Raw genomic sequence first — 26,683 nt, 5'->3', positions numbered from 1 at the left:
TTTCTTTCATTTGGCCAACCCTTGGTGACATGACTTTTCACCAAATTTTGAACAACATCAAGTTTGGAAAATTCCAACCACTCTGCGCTGTAATGGTACCTTCTAGAACAACTAAACCATCAACCAAACCAACAACACAATCAATGTCATCATCATGGAGAAAAGAATTAACAGAATCACTTAAAGGGCACCTAGACAAGAAATCAGCACATTGGATTTTTCGACCTAGAATGTGTTTGATGCAAAAATTGAATTCAAACATCCTAGAAAGTAACCTTACTAACCTAGGACTGACATTGTCGTGATCCTTTTTAGACAAAAGAAAAACTAACGGTTTGTGGTCAGTAGCTAACATAAATTTCCTGCCCCAGAGAAAAGTTTCAAAATGTTTAGCGGCCCACAGACAAGCTAAGGCTTCTCTTTCAATGGTGCTATAACGTCGCTCAGAAGAGGAGAGGGATCTAGACGCAAACCCGACAGTTTTCTCCACACCATCTACCAATTGAGAAAGTACAGCACCAAGTCCAACACCACTGGCATCGACAGTAACAACAGACTGAATGTCATCTCTAAAAGAATGTAAAACAGGAGCATTTACAATAAGATGTTTTAAATCAAGGAAAACTTTGTTTATGGAATCATCCCACATGAAATGTTCACCTTTCCTTAGTAATTTCCGGAACGGTTCAGTTTGTAATGCAAAGCAATCCACAAATCTTGAGTAGTACTCACATAACCCAAGAAAAGACCTCAATTGGTCTTTATTTATGGGACAAGGGCTATCAACAATGGCTTTAACGAGATCTTGTTTTGGAGAAATGCCAAGACCTCAAATGTGATGGCCAAGATAATCAATGTTATCCACCAATAATTTGCACTTCTCTTTTTTAACTGTGAAACCATTGGATTCCAAAATGCAAAGAACCTCTGATAATTTTTTTTAATGATCATCAGTATTTTTTGAGTAGATTAGGATATCGTCTTGATATGCAAGAACGTCACTGCACTCACCAAATAATTGGAACATTAACTTCTGAAAAACAGAAGCGGCTGAAGCCAGGCCAGAAGGCATTCTTAGAAATCTGTGGGGACCAAATGGAGTGTTGAAAGCAGTTAAAGAACGGGAATCCTCACAGAGTTCCACCTGATGATAGGCGGATCTTAAATCAAGACAAGAAAATATTTTAGCTTCACCTAATTGAGCTAGCATGTCTTGTATTTTCGGTAAGGGAAACAATCAATTAAAATATTTTTATTTAGCGATCTTAAATCAATGCATAATCGGATATCTTTAGAGCCCTTTTTTTTAGCGATAACGATCGGAGCAACCCACTCAGATGAATAAATAGGCTCAATGACTTTGTCTAAACATAATTGCTCTAAATGTTGTTTAATTTGAGCCCTGATGGGAAGTGGGACGCTCCTCACTTTATGAACAACTGGAACAGCATCTTTCTTTAAGACAATCTGATGTTCAAAATTGTGCACCAAACCTAATTTGTCCCTAAACAATGCATCATGTTTAATGAGTAGTTGATCTATTGAGAAATTAGTAGTAGTGATATCAACTAAAGAGATAGGACAAGAAGTACCAGGTCTCAAAACCATCTTACATTTTCCTTGGTCCTTCCAGCCTAAAATATTGTACCCTTTCTTGGCTATATATATCTTAGTTGAAATGCATCTGTCCTGAAATGTAATACTGTCATGAAAGAAACCTAACATATCAATATCATGACCACCGAAAGAAATGGCATGGATATCAGGGGAAAGTAATTGGACAGAATTCAAATGTTCATCAAATAGAATATCAGTAATAATTGTAACTGGTGAACCCGAATCAACAGTTATCTGTAAGTTCACGTTACCAATGGTGACATCACACACAGGATCCCCATCATCCAAATCAGAGTCAACATATAAAACAATTTTCTTAGAACCTTTGACAGTACAAACATTATTTACTGCAAAATCATCTACATTCTCTATAGCACTAACTTTTACAGGATTATTATTACACTGTCTTGTGAAGTGCCCCTGTCTTTTGCAATTTAAACACGTTTTACCAAGGGCAGGGCAATTCTTTGCGTTGGCTAAATGCAGAAGTGATCCGCATCTATAACGTGCACTAGGTTTCTTCGAATCTTTTACATTGTCCATATTTTTGCTAGGGTAGAACTTAGGTTTTGTACTCAAAGCATTAACTGTTTCACTAAGAGACTCAATTTGGTTCTTATTCAATTCTTTCTGAGAAGAGACAGACCTTTCTATACCCCTGGCTAGTTCAAGAGTTTCTTTTAAGGACGGGTCCCTACAACAAAGTAACCTCTCTTGCACTTTTTGCTGAAACAATTCACTATTAATTGATTAGTTAGATAGGAATCAATATTTCCAGCAAATTCGCAAGTGGCAATTAATACCTTAATTCTCTCAAAAAGGTGTCAATAGATTCATATTCGAATTGACGTCTAGTGTATAATTTGTGTCTTTCGACAACAACACTGGTCTCATCAGTGAAATAATTCGCAAGTCTGGAAGCAGCTTCTTTAAAACTGTCCCAATCCATTTCATTAGATGGAGTAACTGGAGGTAAATCGTCAAAGATGCGTTGACCTTCTGCACCTAAACTATTATAGAGGAGTGTTAATTTCCTAACAGGATCGAATTTTTGACCATCTAATGCTATGATATAATTTCCAAAACCATTGTTTCCATTTAGTTTTCAGAACACCAGGTTCTGCTACAAAATAAGGAGGAGTAACTATGTTACTTGTCATCATAAATCAATAACCTCAATCACTTCAAAATTCACAAAAAATAATAAAAATAAACACAAGAGAACAGAGAGTATACGTGTAATAATGCTAAAAGATGAAGATATGTTAAAATTTCAATTAACTGAGGTGAATATTAAAATGCTCGATGAGTGTTCAATTGCTGTAAAACAAGTAATTTTAAAGTTGAGATGTGCGCATCATCATGATGAAACAGTGCGCGTAGAATTCCACAGATGTGCACATCATCGATATAAAGTTGTGCAACTTGAGTAAGAAACTTTAAATAATAGATGTGTGCATCATCGTGAAGAAATGATGCACGTAGAAATCGAAAATGCACATAAGTCCTGCCAATGAGTTTTGTAAATTAGATGTGCACAATGAATACGTGTTTTTAAACCAGAAGTGATATGTGCATCATCGTGAAGAAATAATGCACCTTGAATAACAGAATTTAGCACGATGAAATCGAAGAAGTAGACAAGTTCTGCCAAGGAGCCTTATAATTTGGAAATGCACATCATCACAAGCACATCATCACAATGAATAAAATGAAATTAAACGGGTTTCAAATTACCGACGTAAACCAATCAAAGATGGCGGCTCGTCACGCTGCGTACGTGTTACATCATCAAACAGTATGTGAAATGACGAGTAGCAAGGCTGTGAGGGAGTGGAAGATGGCCGTAGAACTCCGGAGGTTCAGAATTCTAAGCACAACGAATGGTGAGTAAGTGCGCAGTTAAATTAATCTTCCAGGCAGAGAAATGCGCTCACGGAAGAATAAAAGAAAGTCACAGGTCGAAATATAGTAAATGAAATACGACCTGACCACAAATCTTATTCCGCTACAGCGCTCAGGCAAGATCTTTGAAATCCAAAATCTTTTCAGTTCCCAAATCGTTCGAGGGACATTTGAGGATGAAGGAAAAAATATCCCGTCCTCGTCGCCAATTTTAAATTCGGTTAATCAATAAGTAGAGAAGTCCAATTGATAGAAGGAAGACTTCTTTATTCTTAATTCCTTCATAGCATCAACCAAGAACAACAGCCTGGAACAGAGGTCTGGCGTAACTGACAAGCCACGAATCCAGAACATAGAATCCCCCATCAACAATCTAAATACCAAAGAGACAGACTAAGGAGATAGGCTGTCAACAATAAACCATAGAATATAACACCCACCGAAAGTAAAATGTATATATCCTTACTTATAAAATATCCAAAATGGCAGTGATATAGAGAATTCCATTAAATTAATTTTATTTTATTATCAAAAACTGTTTGTTTTAAAATAAAAAGGTTATCAAATATTTTTTAATACAATGATATTTATTCATATATTTTTTAACCTTACATTTTTTTTATTTAAATACCTTTACAAAAAGTTTTAAAAAATGAATTAATTTAAACATTATTTCCTACTTGTTTCTATTATAAGTACCCGCTTCCAATATTTATATTTTCTATGGGAGGAAATTGCAGTACCAGTTCCATTATTTTCTATGGGAGGGAATTGCAGTTTAAGTGGTTGGCCATGTGTGGTGCTGGACTTACCCCAGATTTCAGCTGGAGCACATTTACAACTGTTTTGGGTCCATTTTGACTGTAGTAACTTTAGAATTGAAGCTTGTGAATAGCAGTTAGGCTACTCTTTGGAGGATGGGTGTCTGTCCCGCTCTAAAGTCCTATTTACTCCTCCCTAAAACAACTAATTTAGGACTATTTCTCTATTTCCAGCCACCACCAGGTCCCTCTCAATTTTACTACCAAGCAGCAAACTTACATGTGTGACGATCTCCCCATAAGTGGAGATTTACACTCCTAGTTTTATGAATTGTGTTGTATAGTAAATAGTAATACTTTACGCACTAAAAATGTAGTTTGTGAATCAGGGCCAGTATCTTTAACACTAACCCTCACACCCCAATTTAATTTTTTTTTAAACTATTTTTTTTGCAACCATCACACCATTTTCAAACTGATTTAAAAACATTTTTCTATTTTAGGTCTTTCAAACTTTTTTCCATACTCTCACATAACATACCTTAATACCTAAAAAGTGTAAAATCGCATGAGAAGCTGGTGTTGGTGTCCTATGAACTTTTCAACCGCTGCAAAAAAAACAACAATATTATTACCATTTGCCCCCCTCTCTTTTGCAGACCTTTAATTTGGGCCATAGTGTTTTTTAAATGGGCCATTCATCAATATATCAACTTGCTATTGACACTTGCAGGAATACAGCTGTATAACGCCTATTCGAAGCGTTCTGTTTATTTTTATATATCTGCTAATGTATCATATATCTATATATATATGTACATGTAATTTTTTTTCGGAAATGAGCCATACAGGGATCATGGCTCTCTGTCCTCCTTTAGGATTTGATTTCCAAGTCATTAGCCAGCTATACGGCACTTTGCTGGATTTTTATACAGTGCTTAATTTGTAAAATAATATGTGCCGGTGCTCAAAGGTTTTCTCTCACCCTGCAGACAGTGCTGAAGAACGTTGGGATCGCTGAATATCAAGGATGCAAATTCTGGATTCCACCTCTTGGATCTTTCTTCCACTACCAGATGCTCCCTGTATCTTGATTTCTGTCTTGCAGGTTCTTTTTCATTCTTGCTTTCGCCCTTTGTCACTGTTGTTCAGTATTTTTCTTCTTACCCCTTTTATCAGTTTGTGCTTTTCTCTCTCTTACACTGGGTGAATGTCCGATGCGTAAAAGTGCCAGTCCTTAAAAATAAGTGGGCCCCACCTGCAAACAGCAACTCCAATTAACCGGTATTAGTCAAGCGCTCACTCAATCAATCAATCAATCATAGGCATTTATAGAGCGCTCTACTTACCCGGAGGGTCTCAAGGCGCTAGGGGGGGGGGGGTGCTGCTGCTTCCCGAACAGCCAGGTCTTGAGCTTCTTCCTGAAGGCGAGGTGGTCTTGGGTCAGGCGCAGGTCGGTCAGGAGGGAGTTCCAGGTCTTGGCGGCCAGGTAGGAGAAGGACCTTCCTCCTGTTGTCGTTCTTCGGATGCGGGGGACGGCGGCGAGGGCGTGACTGGCTGATCGGAGGTGTCGTTTGGGAGCGTAGAAGTTGATGCGGTTGTTGAGGTAGCTCGGGCCTTGGTCGTGAAGAGCTTTGTGTGCGTGGGTAAGGAGACGGAAGGTGATTCTCTTGTTGACCGGGAGCCAGTGCAGGTCTTTTAGGTGTCCGGAGATGTGGCTGTGTCGTGGGATGTCGAGGATGAGTCTGGCTGAGGCGTTCTGGATCCGTTGGAGTCTCTTCAGGAGCTTGGCGGTGGTTCCGGCGTAGAGGGCGTTGCCGTAGTCCAGTCGGCTGGTGACGAATGCCTGAGTGACAGTCTTCCTGGTCTCGGTGGGGATCCACCGGAAGATCTTCCGTAGCATGCGCAGGGTGTTGAAGCATGACGAGGAGACGGCGTTGACTTGCTTGGTCATGGAGGAGTCCAGGATGAAGCCCAGGTTGCGTGCGTGGTCTGTCGGTTTGGGTGCGGTGCCCAGGGCGGGGGGCCACCAGGAGTCGTCCCAGGCGGAGGGCGAGGATCCCAGGATGAGGACTTCCGTCTTGTCCGAGTTCAGCTTCAGGCGGCTGGTCGACATCCACTCGGCTACCTCTTTCATTCCTTCGTGAAGGTTGGCTCTGGCGGCGGCTGGGTTGTTGGTCAGGGAGAGGATCTCACTGCTCACTTGTCTATCAATTTATGGTGCTTATTTATTTTCCAGACATTTGCGAAATAGTTCTTCTCAAAATGTATAGTTAACCTATTTCTTCTGTACAATACCATTATGCATACAAAACCCTATATAAGCAAAGTATGCCGAGAAAAATAATGTAAACCGTTGCTTTTGTGCACAGAAAAGATTTTCAGATGGTCAAAGTACATACATTTTAGGACTATGGGCCTGAGGTAGATTTCAGCGGATGGGATACTCTGTCACAACGGTGATGGATATCCCGTCCACCGAAATATAAATCCCATAGGATATTGTTGTGACGGAGTAACCTGCCTGCCGAAATCTAAAGCAGGACCTGTGTTTGATTCGGGTGAAAAATATCTTGTCATGTGGGGAAAAGTAGCTATCAAGGTGGAAGAAAACGTTGCATGGGCAAAAGTTATAAAAATACATGAATGTTTGCAACATTCACTAAGGATGAAAATCAGAAAAGTTACTTTGTTTTGCTGGGCAAAAAAATGCATTGGCAGAGCCAGTAAGTTTGGCTTGCATGCTGAGTCCTAACTAAAACATAAAAAAAGCCCGCTGCAGTGAAAAAGTATTGGTTCTATAAACAACGTGTATATCTCAATGATTTAAAGAATGTAATGTGTGATGATGGAGCCTCCTTTTGAGATGTAAAATAGTCTATCGTGCATTACAATGTAAGCGCTCCTTAGGATGCAAACTGATACACAACAAAGTCAAAAACATGACGGGAGAGATACACATACTCATCTGTGTAGAGCCCAGATCTCCATATGTATATTTTAAAACTCAGAGAAAAATAAGTCTTTCAGATAGCTGAGCCGTCAAGCCAGACCTAAAAAAGAATAAGTGCCCTTACCTAGTTTCATTCCCAATTCCTGGCTGTATGTGAATGTAACTTCCCCCAATATACCCTGCCAGGCTCAATCATTTAACTGGTCAGCTACATGCAGACTCCTCCATCAACCAGGTTAATGCAACCTGGATGTAATTCTACAACTTGTGGTGAAATCACATTGTCTTTTAGGGCAAAAAATGTATCCAATGCACTGAATCATAAAAGCCACCTTTATGCATAAACACATGACAGACACATTCAGAAGGCCGTGAAGGACTGATAGATTTTACATTAGGTGGTCGGTAAACCCTTGCATGCAGGTGCAAATAAAATGGTGTTACAGATCAGCAGCCCTAACTAGCAGCTTTCCCAGAGCCTGATAAGGGAATCGTGCTCATCTTAGATTATGAATAATATGTGTAAATGCTTTGTACTCTGCTAAAACCCACATTCATTACCTCCTGAAGTCAAGCAAAAGATAACAGTATTGGCAAGAAACATTCAAACGTGGTTAGTATTCTACCACTTTCCACCCACAAAATATTGAAACATGATTGCAAGACAAAGCTTCATGGAGCATTTTGCCAGTGAGGCTATTAGCTTCTTGTAAATCTGTGGAAACCCCCTATGCCTGGAAGGGATTCTCGGTGTCATCTGGGTGCCATGCTATTAAGTAGCACATAAGGGTTTCACATTTTGGACCAGTAGGAATGGGTCCTTACCAGATATGTAGGATTTCCACACAGGCAAAAAGTGCATTCAATAAATCAAAATAGTAATCATAAACATAGCTGTTGCTTTTCCTAAAAATATGGCATGAAAACAACCCTCATGGAGAACCATCACACACCAATGAGCAACAGTATCTATAAATCTTATGAACCTAACAACCCCATTTATCTGACTCTAGTGTTCTACAGTGTGGTCTGTCAAGTTTTCCCACCTAATCAAAAGTGTGAGTGTTAATCTCCACTTCTATCCTGGGAGTAGCCATGGTAGTTTCATATCAAATGGTCAGCATTTTGAAATTCTACTGTCATTAAAATGATTGAACATGCAAAATGATGTGCTTTTAACTTTAGGGACACTTTTTGGGACAATAGAAACAAATATCGCAAAATGCAGAGAAAATGTTGTAGTGATGAATTAAACTACTGTAACTCAAGGTGATTTTGTATTTGCAGTGATGATATAATGGCTGGTTCTCAAATAACCAGAGAAAAAGGCAGGCAAAGTGATGTGGAGTTGAAAATTAGTACAAAGGAGATTTTGACAAGAGATAAAACAAAGTCAATGGAACCTCCTCTTTAAGGAGTTAGAATATTAGTTGAAGGAGGTGAGCACCCACCTGAAATAATAATCACAATCCATATCAGGGTGAATCACGAATACCACTAAATAAACCAGTGCTTAACCCCCTGGTAGCTGGCACAAAGTAGGTCCATCCAAGAGGAAAGTTTTCCTTCTGACTTAGACAGTTTTATAGAGAAAAAGTGGCCATTGGTGGGGCAAGCTGCAACCTGGGTCTAAAATGGGGCTTGTTGATGGTAGGTTGCTGAAGAGTGGGATCCCTGTGCAGTCGTTGTTGGGGGTGGAAAAGCTCTGAGCGGGTGAAGTCAGAGGTCTGTGCCCAAGAAGACCTCAACGTCAATGGGTTGCTGCTCAGCATTAGTCCCAATAAAGCCCTCTATGTTCAGACTAGAAACTTTTCTGGAAGTCAGCTCTCCTCCAGTTGGGTAAACTAACACTGATACAACCGGCGATTCGATGTCGACAGCTGAGGCTTTGATGACGATCCTGGTGCTTGATAGTTCTTCAGGAGAAAAGTTGACAAAAAGTTTCCAAGTCAAATTTCTTGCAGTTTGGGGACAGGGTGGTAAACTCCAACACCAGCCATGGGTCCAGGACCTGGGGGGCACCACTTTGGGGTTAAGACTCACTCCAACAGAGGTCAGAAGCGGTTTCCAGGGCAGGTCCAGTTGATAGTGATCAGCTGGGCAGTTACATTCTAAGGGCCTCTGGGAGCTTCTTATGACCCTGTAGCTCAATCATGTGGTCAGCCAACTGACCCTTTGAGTCCTTCAGGTGTAAGCCAACTGGCCCTTGGAGTCACTACTGGGGTCCTGAGTTTAAGGCAAGCAAGTCCAGTCTTCTCTTAGGTTTGAGACAGCAGGACAGTTTACTTCTAACTTTGGGGGGGGTACCAGGGATGCCACATTTATGCCAAGTGCCAGCCTGTGGTTAAGGAAAACTGCTGGCCTCACCCTAGTCAATGAGGTAAAAATTCCTGGCACTTTTGCAGAATGTGTGTTTTACTGTAAACTATTCCAAAGTGCCCATCTCTATAAAAATCTGGCAGATCCTGTCTTCCCCGGGTCAGAGCTCCCTGAGTCCACACAGAGCTTTGGTTATGATAATGGGAAAACCATCCCTTGTGGTCACTCCAAACCAGTTCCAAGGCAGCTCCCCCTTTCCAATCAGGTTAGGAGTAAAATTGACAAGCAAAAGAAAAGGGGGCAGGTGTAGATGTGAGCTACATCTGCCAGTAATACGGTAGGCATCCAGTGAAGCTAATAAGGGCGCTGGGCACAGCCCACCAGGCCTTCCTGCTAAAGGAAGTAAATGCCTCTTCACACCCAAGCCCTTTGTCCACTGTCTGGAAGCAAACAGCATCTCGCCACAGGGGAGCCATCAGTAGTCAGGTGACAAAGGCCCCTATTGCTGAGGCAAGAAAATAAAAACGTTTTTTTTTTTTAAACCTTTATTGACATTTCAACCAAATACAAGTATGGGCCTACAACCCCCGGGGCTGGCCGCTAAGCAGTTAGATTAGCAGAGAGCAAATTTTAAATCACATGCAGCACCTCGGGGAGCAGAATCACCATACTAGCGTACTCTTGGTCACTGAATAGCACAATTAGAAAAACAGGATATAAAAGGTTTTCATTTTATAGTATAAGATGGAAGGATCAGGTGCCGAACAATTTCCCAGCAGCGAAAAAATTTCAGGCAGAATAGTAAACGTGTCAACAGTAAACAGTAATCGGTCAAATCAATGGCGCTGAAACAGGCGGTTCAGGATGTGAAGGAATATTACGGTTAATTTGCGCCTGCTAGTCACCTGCCCTAAGACCCAGAGAACACCACGAAAATTGAGGCACAGATGAAAAAGCAGTGATTGATACCAAAGGAAACCCACTGCACTGACCCAGAAAAAGAAAAAGACAAAGAAAGATAAGAGAAGAGAACAAAGGCCATAGAAACAAAATAAAAACGAAAAATCCCCTCCCCTAACCCCCCACCCTGCACCCCTGCAGATGACTACGGCCCCCCCCCCCAGCAGTGTGCCTGTCGCCCGAGAACCAAACCCGAAATATAGAAGAACAGGGAAAAAGGAAAAAGAAAAGAAACCCCACCCAACGGGGAAGTGGAGGAGGGCGATAGTCTCTGCGCTCCCGGTCTCTCCCCCCCGCCCTAACAAAGGGGGCCCCCCTAAGCCAGCACGAATAAAGTTGTCCACCATACAAAAATACCCCGGGGGGAACCACAAACCCCCCGCCCTGGAATCCATCAGTTAATGAAGCAGTCCCTTTACCAATAGATCCATCGTAAACAATTCAACCCACAATCTCAGCCTTGGCCCCGTCTATCAAAGTTGCTGAGTCCCTCGGATAAGTAAAACCCCATCCCCGGAAAGTCAAAAGTCACACAGTAGCAGCCGAAGCCTGGGCCAGCAAATGGGAGAGGAATAGCAGATCCCAACGCACACGGCTTGCACAAACGATGTCCCTCCCCGTCTCCGAAACCAAGCAGCATTACATCCGCCATGTTGGGAGACCGATTGGGGAGGGGGTGCGACTCGTTCCGATCCAAATTATAGTGTGGGCCAACAGTGTCCAGGATGGGGGAAGCAGTGAAATGTTCCGATAACTGTGGGACCGATGCTTCCGAGAACGTAAGAGAGTCACCAATCTCAGCACACACGATGAGTTCCATTTCTTCGGGGGCAGGCACAGCTTCCAGCACCGGGTCCAAACGCGCCACTAGGGCACCCAACAGGAGGCAAGTCGGCTGCCGGGTCTCAAAATTCAAGTCAGGGCTTGCTCCCGGTCCTATGATCCCATCTGCTGCCGACAGCAAACGATTGACCTGGGCCCTCATCGTCGTGCGAAGCGCCGCAAGTTCCGCCATTACCATCCGCAAGGAAGGGCCACATTGAGTCTGTTCCGCCAAGTTCCATACGTCCGCAGGCATAACGATCTCCACGGAGAGGCACCCCCTCCGGGGCAGGATACGCCGGAGCAGAATCAAGCCGTGAGGGACGGGCCAGCAGAACGCAGCAACGCGCGGCCGGAACCCCGCCCCGGGGCACCAGCGGTGCTAGTGCCGGGCCTCCGGGCCGGGGCCCCCCGCGACGCAGCACCGCACGCCACCCGCCACCTCACCTCAGGTACAGCACCAGGCAGCAGATGGTTGCAAAGCAGTCCAGAGAAATTTTCAAAAGTTCCAAGGACCGGACCCAACCACTCTCCTCAGTCCGTTGTTGTTCACTTTGGACCCGGGTAGACCAGCAATCGAGACCCCGGCTTCCAGTCTGGGTTAGGCCTCAAAACATTTTCGATGTTACTTCACCCAAGAACATCAGAAAAATTCCGTGGTCACACCATCGGGGTGCCGACTAGTTCACCCACACGAATCCGGGGCAGGAGATCAGGATATTCGACAGGATAAGCGAGCGTAGGACGGAGGTCAGCGGAGCCGGGAGACTATGCGGCCATCTTGGTTGGTATCGTAGCTCCTCCGAAAACTTTTTTAAAGTGTCAATTTGAAACTCGTAATATAAAATCCCACTTGACCATTGAGTTGGATTTCAAATTACTACTGGAATGAGTCCTTGAACCATTTTCCAAGCTGCTCCCAAACTCAAATTAAGCACTAAAAGTTGGTATAGTGTAAACCAGTGATATCCTATGAGAAAGCCAGCCTTGCCACAGTGAAAAATGACTTTGGAGGTCCTTCACTGTCAGGGCATGAAAATCCTTAAATGTTAATGCCCTACTTTTTAAATACCATGCAACCGACCCTAAGGGCATGAATGCCTACCTTAGGAGTGACTTATATGCATTAGAAAGGAAGTGTTAGGTCTGGCAAAATAATTATTGTGGTAGGTTGAAATGGCAGTTTTAAAATGGAATATCCAGGCTGCATGGCAGGCCTGGAGACAAGTTTTACAGTGCTACCTTAGGGGGTGGCACGATGAGTGCTCCAGCCCACTAGTAGCAATTAACCTGCAGGTCTTGGTTTCAGGTAATACCATATGCTAGACACTTCCAAGTAAATTAAATGTGCAAATTAGGTATAAGCCAGTTTTACAAGGTTTAAAAGGTGCAGCACAAGCCATTTACCCCTGGTTACCAGGTGTAAAGTGTTAAAGTGTGTAGTGTCTTATGGCCAACAAAAATGGGTTCAACAAAAGAAGGCAGGAATCTATGACAATATCATGAAAAACATGGCAATTTGCTGTACCCTATAAATATACCCAACAACCAATTACAATATTTGTTGAAGTGACACGGTCGAACAACAACATGTTACTAACAACTGTGAGGTGGACTGGTTCAGAAGTCAGATAACTATGGAGCTAAAAGTCACACCTATGTTTCCAAAAAGCACACACTTTATTAAATCATCATCTACAATTTAAAGTTTACAATATTTTGCAAAATCGGAGAAGGATAAGAATTATAGGAGAAAAAGATGAGGCAGTCAACTAGAAAGCTGATTGGGAAACACAAGTTAATAAAGGATGAAATTAGTAGCAGTGAATGAATAAGAAAGTTATGAATATCAGGAAGGCTGTGACCAATGAATGAAAATGAAAACTATGAGTATCTAGAAAAAATGGTGTAAAACAAAAGGAGAAGAAAAGGATGGTAGAACTAAAATGACAAATCAAACTTACTTACAAGAAAGGGAATATGTGGGTTATATGCGAATTGTGAAACTATCTCTACCGTGAGCACATTTTTCAACTCGACTAAAATTAAACAATTTATTTAAGAATGTATTAACAGATTTATTTCTAAAAATAAGCACTTTGTTGCAACTTTGCAATGTTTTTATGGATAAATGCCAGGGTTGCATTGTTGTCCTTTGCCATACAAGTGTATGTGCTAAAACTGCAAACATACCTGTTATAAATGGAGGTCTCTAGTTGGCAATGGTTTGCACCTTTGTCCAAGTAGAGTGCTTCTATTCTGGGTAAAGGAATTACCACCTCAGTCAACTCTGTTCACCCCCTTGGTAGCTTGGCAAGAGCAGACCATCTTATCTCAGAGGCAGTGTGTAAAGCATTTGTGAACACATACAGTAATTCAGTGAAAACACTGCAAATTAACACCACACCACTTTAGAAAAATAAGTAATCTTTATCTAAACCAAACAAGACCAAAATGAAAAATATCCAACATCCAGTTATCAAGGTAGGGTTTTTAAAAGGTGAAAACATTTATGTCCATAGCAAACTATAGATGCGAGCCTTTCAGCACTAAGTACCTTGGATGCATCAAAACCATTAGCAAAAGCAGCCGCAGAGAAGGTGATGCTTTGGTTCCTTATGCATAGAGAAGGAGATGCATCGGTTCCTTGCTCCAGGAGAGGTGATATGTTGGTTCCTTACTCTAATGCAATGTGTGGTTTCTCTACTATAGAGGAGGTGATGTGCCGGTTTCTTACTGTGCGGTGAGGTGATGCATCAGTTTCTTACTGAAACCCTGGCATTGCTGTAGACTTAGTGCCCCGGTGCCATGCGTTGGGATTCAGGGAGGTGTTGGCTCTTGAAGCGGCAGGGGCAATTGCACTGCATCAATCTCTCCAGCTGCGGTCCCATGATGTGTCAGCTCTTTCCAGCCGCACAGCAGGGCCTGCATCGGAGTAGGTGCAGTGATCTCGGACTTCGGAGATCAGTGCATGAGACTCGATGATTGGTTAGTTCTCCAGCCACGGGCAGACACTGTGTTGGTTTCTTCAACAGCATGATGGCGATGCATGGGAATTCTTTCTGTACTGCAGTGGTGTGGCGCAAACAGGTGCGGATGCATCATGCTTCTTTAGTTGCTTCTCTATTCTCAGCTCCCAAAAAGCAGGAACAAACTCCAGAGCCCCAACACAGGAACAGGCACCCCTTGGCAGGTCATACCTCACAGCAAGGAAGTTTAGGGGAGATGGTGGGGAAGTCTTGGTGTCCCTGAGAGTTCAGAACAGGAGGCAAGCACTACTTTAAGCACTTGGATATCATCTTTAAGCAGGATAAACAGCACACAGCAAAGTCTTTATTCTCTCCTTGGCAGAAACAGCCACAGGCCAACCCCAGACAGCACACAGCAAAGGGGTAGTACTTCTTCATATTTCCCAGCTCTTCTTCTTGGCAGAGGTTCCTCTTGAGTTCTGAAGAATTCTAACCTCTTAGGTGCTGCGCCTATTCCAACGGCCGACGGCACCACTACCTCAGGAGTGTTGCCGTCGGCCGTTGGACGTTCGAACCTCACCTGCACAATGGAACGTTCAGCACTGGAGCTGGACGTTCCATATCAATTTGCATTTGTTCTATTGTGGCAGAGAAGATCTGTGCTCAGTCAAAACTAGTTCTGTCCTCCCTCCTCCAGCTTCCCGGCAGGAGGTGGAGACAGCATTGTGTAAGGCAGACCAGGCCCATTCAGGTGTAAGGAAATCTCCTTCCACTACTCTAAATGCAGCCCAGGTCTATACAGCCCAGTCCTGGCTCATCCAGGAGAGGCAGGACAGACCTCAACCCCCCCAGTGGCTGTCTGATGAGAATGCACATTACCAGCCCTTGTCACTCCAAAGCCAGACAGTCAACCCAAAAACCAGCAGAGGCGCACAGGATGGCTAAGCAAAAAAAAAAAATACCCACTTTCTAAAAGTGGTATTTTCGAAAAAAAACAATATAAAAGTCATCTTTACTTAAACATGCACGTTTATATTCTGAGTTCAGGCATACTAAACTCCACCTTCATATCTTGTCCCAATGGGAAGTTATACCTAGAAGATATTATAAATAAACTCCCATTCTATCCTATGGGACAGATAGCCTTTCAACAGTTAAAAACGAATTACACTGTAGTTTATTATCAGGACATGTAACACACACGCACACCAGGGTCCTACAGTTTACATACACTGCACCCTGCACAAAGGGGTAACTTTGGCCTATCTTAGAGTTGACTCACATGTAATAAAAGGGAAAGTTAGGGTCTGGCAAGTCGGTGCACTTACCAGGGCGACATGGCAGTAGAGACTGCGCGCAGACACTGCAGTGGCAGATCTGAGAGTCCATTGAAAGGCTGCTTGTGTAGGTGGCACAATTAGTGATGCAGACCCACTAGCAGCATTTGCTATATAGGCCCTGGGCACACACAGTGCACTGTACTAGGGACTAAGTAGTAAATCAAATAAGCCAATCATGGAAACACCAATTCATAAACACAATTTACATGGAGAGCATATGCCCTTTAGCACTGATCACAAGTGGTAAAGTGCCCAGAGTAAAAAAAAACACAAAAACAGGTCAGACAAAGGAGGCCACAAAGCAAACAATCTGGGGATAAACCCACTGAAAGAGCAAGGTCTAACAATGCCTAATTGTTGAGATTTTAATGTGTTACCTGAAACAACTGGGAAGATGCATAAAAAACTGAAATCTGAAGCCCACTCAAGAAAAATAAGAAAATACATTTTATTTCCAGGCAAGAAACCTGAAACACAAACCTAAAATAAAATGGATCTTGCAACTATCTGAAAATGACCAGGACAAATGTTTGCTGCCTGGCACTTGAAGGGGGATTTGCTGAGCTAACACATTAGCAAGAATTAGTGAAAGCATTATTAGTGTTTGTTTAGGGGGCTCCATTTCAAAGCTTGAAGCAAGGCAAATTGGGCTCAATATATTGATACTGATTAGGAGACTTTTATTTTGAGAGGGCAAATATTATGCATGCAGGATAAATTAAATATATCAAAGTTAGAATGTGATTGTTATGAGTCAGTATGTCTACCTACAGGAAGGAAATATCAACCATTGCTGCCGGAACGAGGCAGAAAGGCCACAATGGGACATTAGTAAAAAGAAATTGAAATCAAAAGAGCAAATGTTGTGGGGGTCCATATTGGGCTCCGTGACTGGAAAAGAACAGCTTGATAGAGTAATCACAGCTAATGTTATGCATACTTCAAGGATGAGCAAATGTTTGGGAAATAAGGCACCATGTTAGATGTCTTGTGTGGGGAACAGAGGATATGTTAATGTTCTCAAACTGTGATTTAAAAGCTACATTTTTGTAAGGGACAGTGGATGACAAGCAAGTGATAAGTCTAGACGGTTATCTTAGGGGGGCATGTTTTTAGTTACTTTGGTCTTTGCAGTCTTGGAATGAGTATGCACGTCACTTGTTTGAGTCACAGTACCTTTCATAAGAGTGCAACAACTGATGCTGTTGCTTTAGGTGTGTTATACCTAGATGGATTTAATTGATATTGCAGCAGTACTTTAAATTGAGAGTGACTGAAACCTCTAAATGCTGAAACTATATATGAAATACTTTTACAAATGCGCCTCATTTGAAAATTGCTGCTGTTACTAATTGAGAAGGTAAAAAGAACGGAGAGGGTGCTATAAATCAAAGGTGACAAGTTACATTTATACAGAAATTAGCAGAATTTAACAATGGGCAATATTTTAACATTTCAGTTTATTTTCATTGCCTTACTGTTTTTTAAATAAAAAGATGTGGCTAAAAAGGGTATTTGAAAATAAATGATCAATAATAGGTTTGTTCCTCTGAGGAATGTGTTTCTTAAAGGAAAGATCACGGATGATTGGTAAATTGTCTGACAACTGTTCCAAATCCAGCAGAAATTGTACACAATCAGAGGGATAAAATGCTTACTTCTAGCTCATGGAAATTTAGAAGGAATGAAGCGAAAGTAAGCAGAGAATCTTCATGGAAGCATTTTTCAAACGTTTCCAACAAAAGAGCACTGCCCCCATGCTTGGAATGACCCTGGATCTGGAGACCTCATTTCCAGAAATGTTTTGCATTTCAGTATTATTCAGTTCCTGGTTATCCCTCTTTGTATGGGAAGAGTTCTACTAGTCAATTAAGCCCGCAGTGAGAAGTAAAAGACCTTACCAGATACACTGAAATCATGGAAAGTTCATATTTGTAAACTATTCTTTCAGACTCTAGACTTAGTGAAGTACTAATTTGTTAATGTGTTAGTGAGCAGGATTACAAGGATGCTGGTGCTGTTTTCCACCAATCTTTCCATAACACATAGACTGCACTGGGGGCTATGCAACCTTGCACCATCTAACATTTGGAAAAACAAACATTTGCACTGATTGTAGAGAACAATAAAGTTCACATGCCTAGGCTTTTTGAAATAGCCATGTAAAATGCACGGCTGTAAACTGTATTATTGGAAAATATGTTCTTATTGCAAAAGAGAAAAGGAAATGTAAGGGCACATGTCAAAGCAGGTTGCTTGTTTGAATCAGGATGAGATTCGTGGTCATCAATTGTTAGATCTGATCTCAAGGATGAATAGGGCTCAGGACGGCACAATGTACATTCACTTCTCCATAGCATTATGTATCTTTAAACCATGATGCTGTTCATGCGAAATAAACTTCAGTTTAAAAAAGCAAGCAGGATGGGAGAACATTAAAGAACAGGTAAGGTATGTAATGCAGGCCAGAAAAGGAGGAAATCCTGGAGCATGTAAACTCGTATTCAAAGCTACATGAAGGTTTGCGACAAACATTGAGACATTGAGTTCCTGAAAGACTATCATATGTGAAAGCCAAGGAAAAAATGTGTGTTTTGAATAATGTGAGCAGTTTTAGTTACCTCTTCTTTTTTTTAAAACACATTGTAAAGGTTTACATTTAAAAAATGTTCACTGTGTCAATATGTTTTAACGTTTATTATTTTTTATTCTATTATAAAAGACTTTAGTTAAAAGAAATACATTAATAATTAAGAATTGTTTGTATAGTAATCTTTATTTTCTGTTTGCCTAAAACCTCAAAACAATACAGCATACCCCGGAGTGTCAGTGTACTAGCTGTTAATGAATGTTGGGGTAGTCATGTACTATAGACGGCACAACCTATGACTAAATAATGTATATGTGTACGAATCATTAAACAGGGACAACTTCAGCAGCTTACTGGAATTGAGGAGACATTGTGGGACAAGATAGTGTATTGGATGAACTCAGACTTTTGCTCACACCTGGCATTTAACCCAGATGACAGAGATAGAAAACCCAGAGGGGGCGGGCCCTGCCACTGACTGACAGATGGCTTTGTTTTTAATGCAGATTTAACTATAACTAGATACTGACTGGAAGTGAAGGTTGTTGAGCCACCTTTGGCAGCCCCTAATCAAATGTCTGGATTTCAGATATCACACAATAAAGTAAAAAAAAGCATGTGAGTTGGCCTACCAAAGACAATAAATGGTATACCAGGGCTTGAATCTTGCCCAATAGGATTAGGGCATTTGTTTATATGCATGCCAAGCTTTACCAACAAACTTGTAGCACTGTGGCAAAATAAGAAATTACTATATCTCTAGAAAAAAATCAGAAGACTGTTTTCATTCGCAGCAACACTGAACTTGCATACCATAACTAGGGTAGCCAGACTCATGCCTTGGGCCTGAGGATAGTGGGGCACTATATTTCCTGTTGGTACCTTGCTGTCTATGCCAAGAGTCAATAAGCCTGAAGCGCTTGTAAGTTTTGGAGCTGATGTGAATAAAGTGGATCATATGGATGACATTAATGTTCAAGTGACAATCTACTTACAGTCTTCAAAACAGCCGGTGAAAGGTTGATGGACACACCAGCTAAAAAGTGGCTAAGGGGTGTGCTGGGCTTAGTAATTTGATGATCAGCCTTGTTCGTCATGCATGATTTGTTGGATCTAATGATTAATTTCTAGCATTGATGATCTAGAAAACGCACAATAATTTCTGAACCTCTCACTTTTCCCCTCAACCAGCACAGGCAAGGGTTTCAACCTCCTCAGAGCCTTTTTACTTTGCCTGTTTTTATCCACTGTAAAATCCCACACATACCACCCAAGCCTATGAAACATTTCTTGGTCTGAGCCAGTTATTTTCACTTGTTGCAGGTATAAAAGTTTTGGTAACTCTGCAACAAAAATGCAACTATGGGAAGTCACCCACAATATCTGAGAATTGTCTGATAAGCATTAGATACCTGGAGAAACTTTCCTCTTTCTGGAGATACGTTCTGTTCTTCAACCCAATTCTCCGTGACCTCCCAATTATAATTTTTGACCTAGTGGATGCATTATCACTTAAAATCTTCAAACTGCTGCTGCTGAAAAAGACTAAGAGCCATATGTATGAACACATTTTTCCATAGACACAGAATGGGTAAAACCCTTTGATACATCTGGCCCTAAGCTCCCTTAAACAGCTAAGACTGAAAGCAACTTTGTTCATCAGGGCACATTTCGAGCTATGACACTGCACCTTACTGACTCGGCAAGACCTTTATCCTGGTCCATGAAAAAAGGGACACTTTGACATTTTCATTTTTTTCACGGTTTCATAAAAGGCTTTCAATAAACTTCAACTATAAGAGCAGTTTCCATTGACTTGAAGAACATAAGTAAATCTACATTTTATAAAAGGTATATTTTATCGATCTTCACCTACATTATGTAATAGATGAAAAAAGTTATCCTTTTTGTAACTTAGTCTGGGAATTACTATTTATTTAAAAGTAAAATTGTTGATCCTTGTGCTCCGCAGCACTTTTTTAAGATTACGATATGCCTGGCATGTGTTATCAGTGAGTGAGACCCTACTTAAAGAAATTATTTGGTTTGCCTCTAAAGACCAGGGCTCGAGTCGGGGTACCACGCGGGTGGACGGCATCCCCCCACTTATTTTACAGGGGAGACGCCGCCCCCCCCCCCTGCCAAACAGCTGGACTTCACTCTCTGGCCTCTCTGGGATGAGAAGCTCGGCACATTTCGTGACGTCACTTCCTGTTGTGACGTCACTTCCGGTGACAGCGTCCCCCCACTTCTTTTTTTAGGACTTGTGCCCTGCCAAGGACCTTTTCTTACAAGAGTGTCAGGCAAGTTTAGTATTAGCACGCATGAAGGACTTGTACACTTCATCCCTCCAGCCTGCAAGGAGGCTTGCTAACACCCCTGAACAGGAGGGCACACACCTGCACTGATGTTGGGTTACTGGCACAGATCTCTTTATTTGCCACCAGATCCTCCGAAGTCACTGTGTAGTAACATATTGGCTCCACAACCATTTACTAAATAAATAATGCTGTAGTTAAAGACAGGGTTGGGCTTTTCTTCTACAGAATCTGACATCTAGCAATTAAATAAATAGTAAATCATACGTTCTTATATAACGCCTTTCACCGTAAGGTCTCAAGGCGCTTGCTTTGGGAACCCGTCCTGGCTTTTCCCTGCGAGATAACCCCTACTGGGCATCCCCAAGGTGAAAGCCAGTCATCCCATCGCGGTGGGGCCGTAGTGGAGATTAAGCAAGCTATTGCCCAGAGTTGCAAAGTGTGAACCCATGGTTCGAGTAGGCACCGAGGCGAGAATTATCGAGTCCGTGGACATTTTGAGCCCAAGACCCTGCCGCGTCGAGGATTGAACCCTGGTCCCGGGTCTGACCTCTGCGTCCGGGTCTGCCTCCCCTAACCGGTGAGCCACACTTAAGCATGTAGGCATAACATTTGTTTAACCCTCCTTCACAGTGTTCCACCAAACTGTGGACAGCAACCCAATGGTGTGTTCGTGAGCTAAATTTTTGGTGGGGCACAAAATTGAAGCAATAAAGATGCCTTTAAAGTCTGTATTTATCTCATCACATTTGCTGAACTTTAAAGAGAGAGACCAAGTGTCAGACTATGTCTTCTGACAAACTTTTTCTTATCTTTTTATTATAGGGATTTTTGGACAAAATCATCTCACTTTGCACTGAGAGAAAGAAAAGTGCAGCGTGTTATGTGACAATCTTGCCAGGGTACTGGGAAAGGCAAGGCTGTGGGGTGCAGCTGCAGCCGCTCCATTAGAGTGGTGGTACGCCGCCCCCGCCTCCAGCAGCAAACAAAATGATATGTTTTAAACCCATTTTTTTATCATTTTATTTTAATACCCTGGACCCCCCCCCCCCCCCCCCCCGCCCCAAGGACTCTGATGAGTCAGGGTGGGTCCAGGGGATGACACTGCTGGTGGGGGAGTTGTTGCACTCACTTCAATGCACATAAAGGTTTGGCCGGCCGCCTCAGGCCAGCCAAACCCTCATGCGCAGTGAAGCTCTCTTCAGCCCCAGTTGGGGCTGGAGAGAGCAGGCTCAGGCTCCCAGTCTGTCTGGGAGCACAAGTTGTCGGCGCTGGGGTCAAGCCTGACACTGCTTTCATGCAGCACCAGGATTGGCTGCAGTGCAGTCTAGGAGCCTGTGCCCAGAAGCATGAAGAGCCCGATGTAGGGAGAGACGGCGGCAGCGTTAAGGTAAGTTTTTTTTATTTCTTTACTTTTTTTACTTTCTCCCCCAAATCCCTCCTCACCACCTCCCTCCTCTGGCCCGCCCTGTCATTTGGCAGGGGGCGAGCTGCTACTAGTGAGATGCATTTTTTTGTAACACACAACATGATGCAAATGAACTGTAAACATTCATCAGTCAGGGAAGTAAAAATGAAGCACTTTTTTTTGTCATTCTGTTTGTGATTGAAACAAAGATTGTAATAAGATCAAACCAAACAAAGACACTTCATGTGATGATGCCGAAATATTTGGCCAAACTCAATTTTTACACATTATCAAATGTGTGCAATATAATGTTGTTAGTAAAAAATTAATGTCTGTGCAAATTTAGCAGCCATTTCAATGGATATATGCTGTCTACAAATGACAGTGAGCTACCCTGTGATGCTTTAGTTACAGTAAAAAATCGCCCACCTCATGTCCATTAAAGCTAGGTTGCCTTGCGATAGTTTGTCGTTTTAAAAATTGAGTTGTGGTTTTAAAAAGCTTGGGAAGCACTGCTCTAGCCTCTTTGATAAAACTTGCGGACAAACAGTGTTGCTACAGCACATTCAAGGCAGAAAACTTTAGAGACAGATGATAAACGAAGCGCGAATGGGTAGTGCATGCAAGTAAGAAGGAACCCAGGGGAAAATCTTACGTTCTCTACATTCTTTTATCATACACGTATAACGTGGCTCTCATAGACACCACACTGAGGAAACTGTTTGATACGTCCAGTCCTTTGTGCCAATCAGATGCCTAAGATAGGCTATCAGTATTCCCCTTATGCTTCAAATTACGTTCTCACCACATGGAAAAAACATAATGCAAGCCCCTCGCCACTCCCTTTCGGAGGTCCACACCATGCAGCCCAAGGCCTATGAATATCGGAGAGACCTGGAATTCTCAGTGCCCCCTCACATGCGGCAATAAGGCTCCAGCCTTTGTGTTACGGAGTTGGCACACTTCCTTATCTTCACACTGCCAGTGATCACTGCCTATCACAAGAGGGCCACAGCAAGGGCTGGGCAGGACATTCTACCACTCTGGCATTTCCCCGGCGGGCTGCAGGCTAGCGCGCATTTCTCCTAGGCAGGATGGGCTACCATGGTCCAACCAGAAGCCCAGTGGCGCCGTTCTATTAGCAGAATGCTGCAGTGTGTGATTGGTTTGAATACTTTTGCCATGGCTGATTTTGATTTCCAGTACGCCCTTGTTACACTTCCGTCACTTTTTAAGACCAAGAGCCAGAACGATAACATGTTCAAATGTTTCCTATCAGAGATCCGCTGTGTGAGTAATGCGATTCAGAAAGTCAAAAGCCTTCACTCTACCCAAACTCTGACGACTGAACATTGAACCACAAGAACCAGGCAACGCCTCTGGCGATATAATCAGAGATAAGGTAGACCTCGTTGGTGGAGGGGGCACTGCACATTTCAGAGGGTTAACAAGCCAGTCAATCAAAGGCGACCTTCTGCGGACACTTCCCGAAATATGCACTAATTGAAACTGGAATGCTGTTGCAAAGGGTGGCGCAGCAAATTTTGAAACACTGACTGCCAATATGTACAGTGGAGAGGACTGTACAGAGAGAAAACGTCGCTCGGCGAAGTTTATTCCGAGGCATACGTTTCGTGCTAGCTGGTTCTGCATGTTTTACATAACACCTTTAAGGCTGGGGCAGGTTAGAGAGGGGCAAAAAAGAAATTACGCCCCTTCGTATTTTAAACTTTGAAGAATCACTGCATTTTTTGTCTGTCTTTCAAACAAAATGCGCAATAAAGGGAGAATGTTTAAAAGACCGGTGTGTATGCTTTATTCCATTAATTGGCGCGTGTTAAGTTAACTCTACGTATCCAGCAATTATTTACCTGCGCGAGCACTTTCTTCCATAACGCGGGAAGACAGGGGTGCACATGTGCAATGTATGTATCACACAGAGAGCATGCAACAAACACCAGCACCTACGTGTGAGCTGCGCCTTGCCGGGGTCCTCTGCCTGGTTCGGAGGAGAACAGAGATGTGTCTCCTCGGAGGATTTCTCCATTTTAATATCCATCATCCCCTGCATCCAGAGCCCTCGGGTGCTCTCCTTCCGAGTTGGTCGGTCCGGGGGCCAGTGTCAGATGCAGCCTGACTCCGAGACAGCTGCGAGCTTTCGGTCCGGCTCCTTGCTCGCAAACTCTGCATCCAGAACACAGGCGCGCACACACCTCTTCGGGAGCCCGAACACTTCAAGGAGGAGCGTGCTGGATGGAGATAGCTGCAGGATGGATGCTGAGCGCGAAGCAGCGCGCCCAGCGCCTGTGCATCTGTCTTCCCTGTCACACAACTCGCACACCTCTGCGCTAGGAAGCCATCGCCGCGTGACATGCCACGCGCCGCTGAGTCCCGCCTGCTCCGCAAGACCCCGAGCAATTAGTGCGCAGCAGCATCACCTGGGCGGTGGAATCACCCAGACTGTAGCGCCAGAGAAACCCTTTCCTGCCACGCGCGGGCTTGCAGGCGGCGAGGCTGCAAGCCGACGGGAATTCAATGCATTTAGCGGTGGCAGCCGACTGAGACTTGGTGGCGGGGCCGGTGGGATTCAGTCAGGGGAGCGTGTCCATCACTTGTCTATTAGAGCTGTCCTCTCCGTTCAGCCTCCCATCCGTCCCCGGCCGAACGCGGCCGGTCGGCGTGTGGAGATAATTCAGCGCGACGCCGCCCTTCCGAGAGGAGCCAACAACAGGTTGGATGTGGGGACTGTTGACCTCATTGCCACTCACGGGGCGCGAGGCTGTGTTGACGGAGAAAAGTCTTAATTGCTTAACGGCACAACTTTCTAGAGGGCTAAAATGAGCAACCCATAATATGGTTCCTTGGGAAATTCAGGCGCCACCTTGAGGTCACCTCGTTTGACTGGAATAAGCACAAACAGGTCTGTAGGCATTAAAAAAAACTTCTTAGATAAGCAGTTTCACTTCGCAAAAAATGCAAGGCGACATTTAGTGTGATATACTTGATCGAGGAAGGACTGCCGAAAAATCGATGGAGATTCCAGCTAAGTCGTTTCCTCTACTGTATTCGAAAAAGTACAGGCTCTAAGCAGGCAGCTGCACAATGTTCCTGCAATAAAATGTTACTGCGGACTCCAGTGAGGGGCGCATCCTAGAACTATAGCACCCCTAATGTAGCTGAACGAGTGATGGGGGATATTTAATGGGTTATTTTAGGATTCAGGTTTGTACAGTGACAAAGTCATGGACCATAGTGCAAGTAAGGACAATAATCCCCAAACATCCTCTATTTGGGGTGCTATTGTAAAATAAAAGAATTGGGATTGAGATGCAGCGGACACCTCGAAGCCGTGGTCCTAATTGCATCTAAACCTGTTGCTCTATTGAGAGTAAAGCCCCTGAATGGTACTACAAGAATATGCTTCTCGTCCATTGAATGTTCCTACAACACAGAACAGCAGTACTGCAAAGTTTATGAGTTGCAGTACTGCAACAACTATTGCATTGGGGAAAAGGGGGCAGCACAGATCACTGACACCAGGGTTGTGTAAAAAATGCAGCTTTATTGAAACAGGTGCACATTTCAACATAACTCCACTATACATTTTTAATCACTTACGATAACCTATCCCCACCCCTAAATTAACCATCCCCTATAAGAGCTTCCAACCTGAATAACATATTTGCATCAGAGCTACTCAACTTTAAGTGCGACCTCAAAAATCTGTTCCCTTTTCCTACCTCAACCACCTTTTGAATCTCATTGAACTTCTTACCTAACCATGAACTGCCTACCCTTCAGCCTGAACTGCTGCTGACAAACAATAAACTTCTGTAAATGATGCCAACTTCTCAGCCAACTGCTAGTGTACCTGGATCAGGTGATATCCGAAAACATAGCTTTCCCTGCACACCTGTACCAATGAAACGACCGGACACGGGGGGGGGGGGGTAAATCAAAACCTAGAGAATGTACCACCCTTAAAGCATTAATTCAGGGATGAGAGGGCGTGGACAAAAAGCTCCTAAGTACCAGACACTATGCTACCACAATGAAATGGTGGCTGGCACCCAAAATGGCACCCCTATATATGTTGGGCTATGTGCGTAGCCCAAACCCCACATGCTGGCTTCTGGACTACCCCACTTCTCCAAAACCCTGATGCTCCTCCCTTTCTGGGCGTCACAGCCCTGTTCCCTGGGTGTGGCCGAGTCTGTTGATGCCCTTAGCTTACCGCCGGGGAAGGACGTGTCTGTTCGCCTGCTCAGTGTCGCTCCCCTGGTACGCTCTCCTAGCACTCACCTGAAAGTGTTCCTTGGCCTCAGATGCGCAGGCCATTACAGCCACACCACATCGCCTGCGGCCTTACGATACGGCTGACCCCCGCTGGGCCCCATCCTTCAATAAATCAAGCCACCCAAGCTCTGCCAGGAGGCATATGGCTTGCGCCACCTTCTAGGTGCTTGCCCCAGTTGTCATCAGGTAGGTCAGAGACAAGTGATATATGCTGTACTACTTAAAGCACTAAACCCATACTTGCTAATCTGCATGTTAATCTCCTTCTGGACAAACCTGGACAAAAGTTTCTAACTAAATTGACAACAATCTCCTAACTAGGTACCTGCCACGTGCTTCCATAATAAAATGGCGCCTGGCACCCAAAATGGCACCCCCATATAGGTTGGACTGCGTGCGTGGTCAAAAACCAATGTGCATTCTAT

The 26,683-nt window shown here is 43.3% G+C and overlaps 1 protein-coding gene across 1 annotated transcript in view; it reads right to left on the bottom strand.

Annotated features, from left to right (window-relative positions):
• The window catches only part of INPP4B (inositol polyphosphate-4-phosphatase type II B), a 2,612,828-nt gene extending 2,588,552 nt beyond the window's left edge, over positions 1 to 24,276 (bottom strand). The window contains exon 1 of the mRNA XM_086962227.1: positions 23,931 to 24,276. Coding sequence (XP_086818353.1) covers positions 23,931 to 24,033 — 103 coding nt within the window. The 5' untranslated portion in view covers positions 24,034 to 24,276. The remainder of the gene's footprint in view (positions 1 to 23,930) is intronic.
• Positions 24,277 to 26,683: the final 2,407 nt, after the last annotated feature.

This window comes from Lissotriton vulgaris, chromosome 3_1 (assembly GCF_964263255.1).
Source record: "Lissotriton vulgaris chromosome 3_1, aLisVul1.2, whole genome shotgun sequence".
Classification (NCBI taxonomy): domain Eukaryota; kingdom Metazoa; phylum Chordata; class Amphibia; order Caudata; family Salamandridae; genus Lissotriton; species Lissotriton vulgaris.
This window is presented reverse-complemented; position numbering and strand designations above follow the sequence as displayed.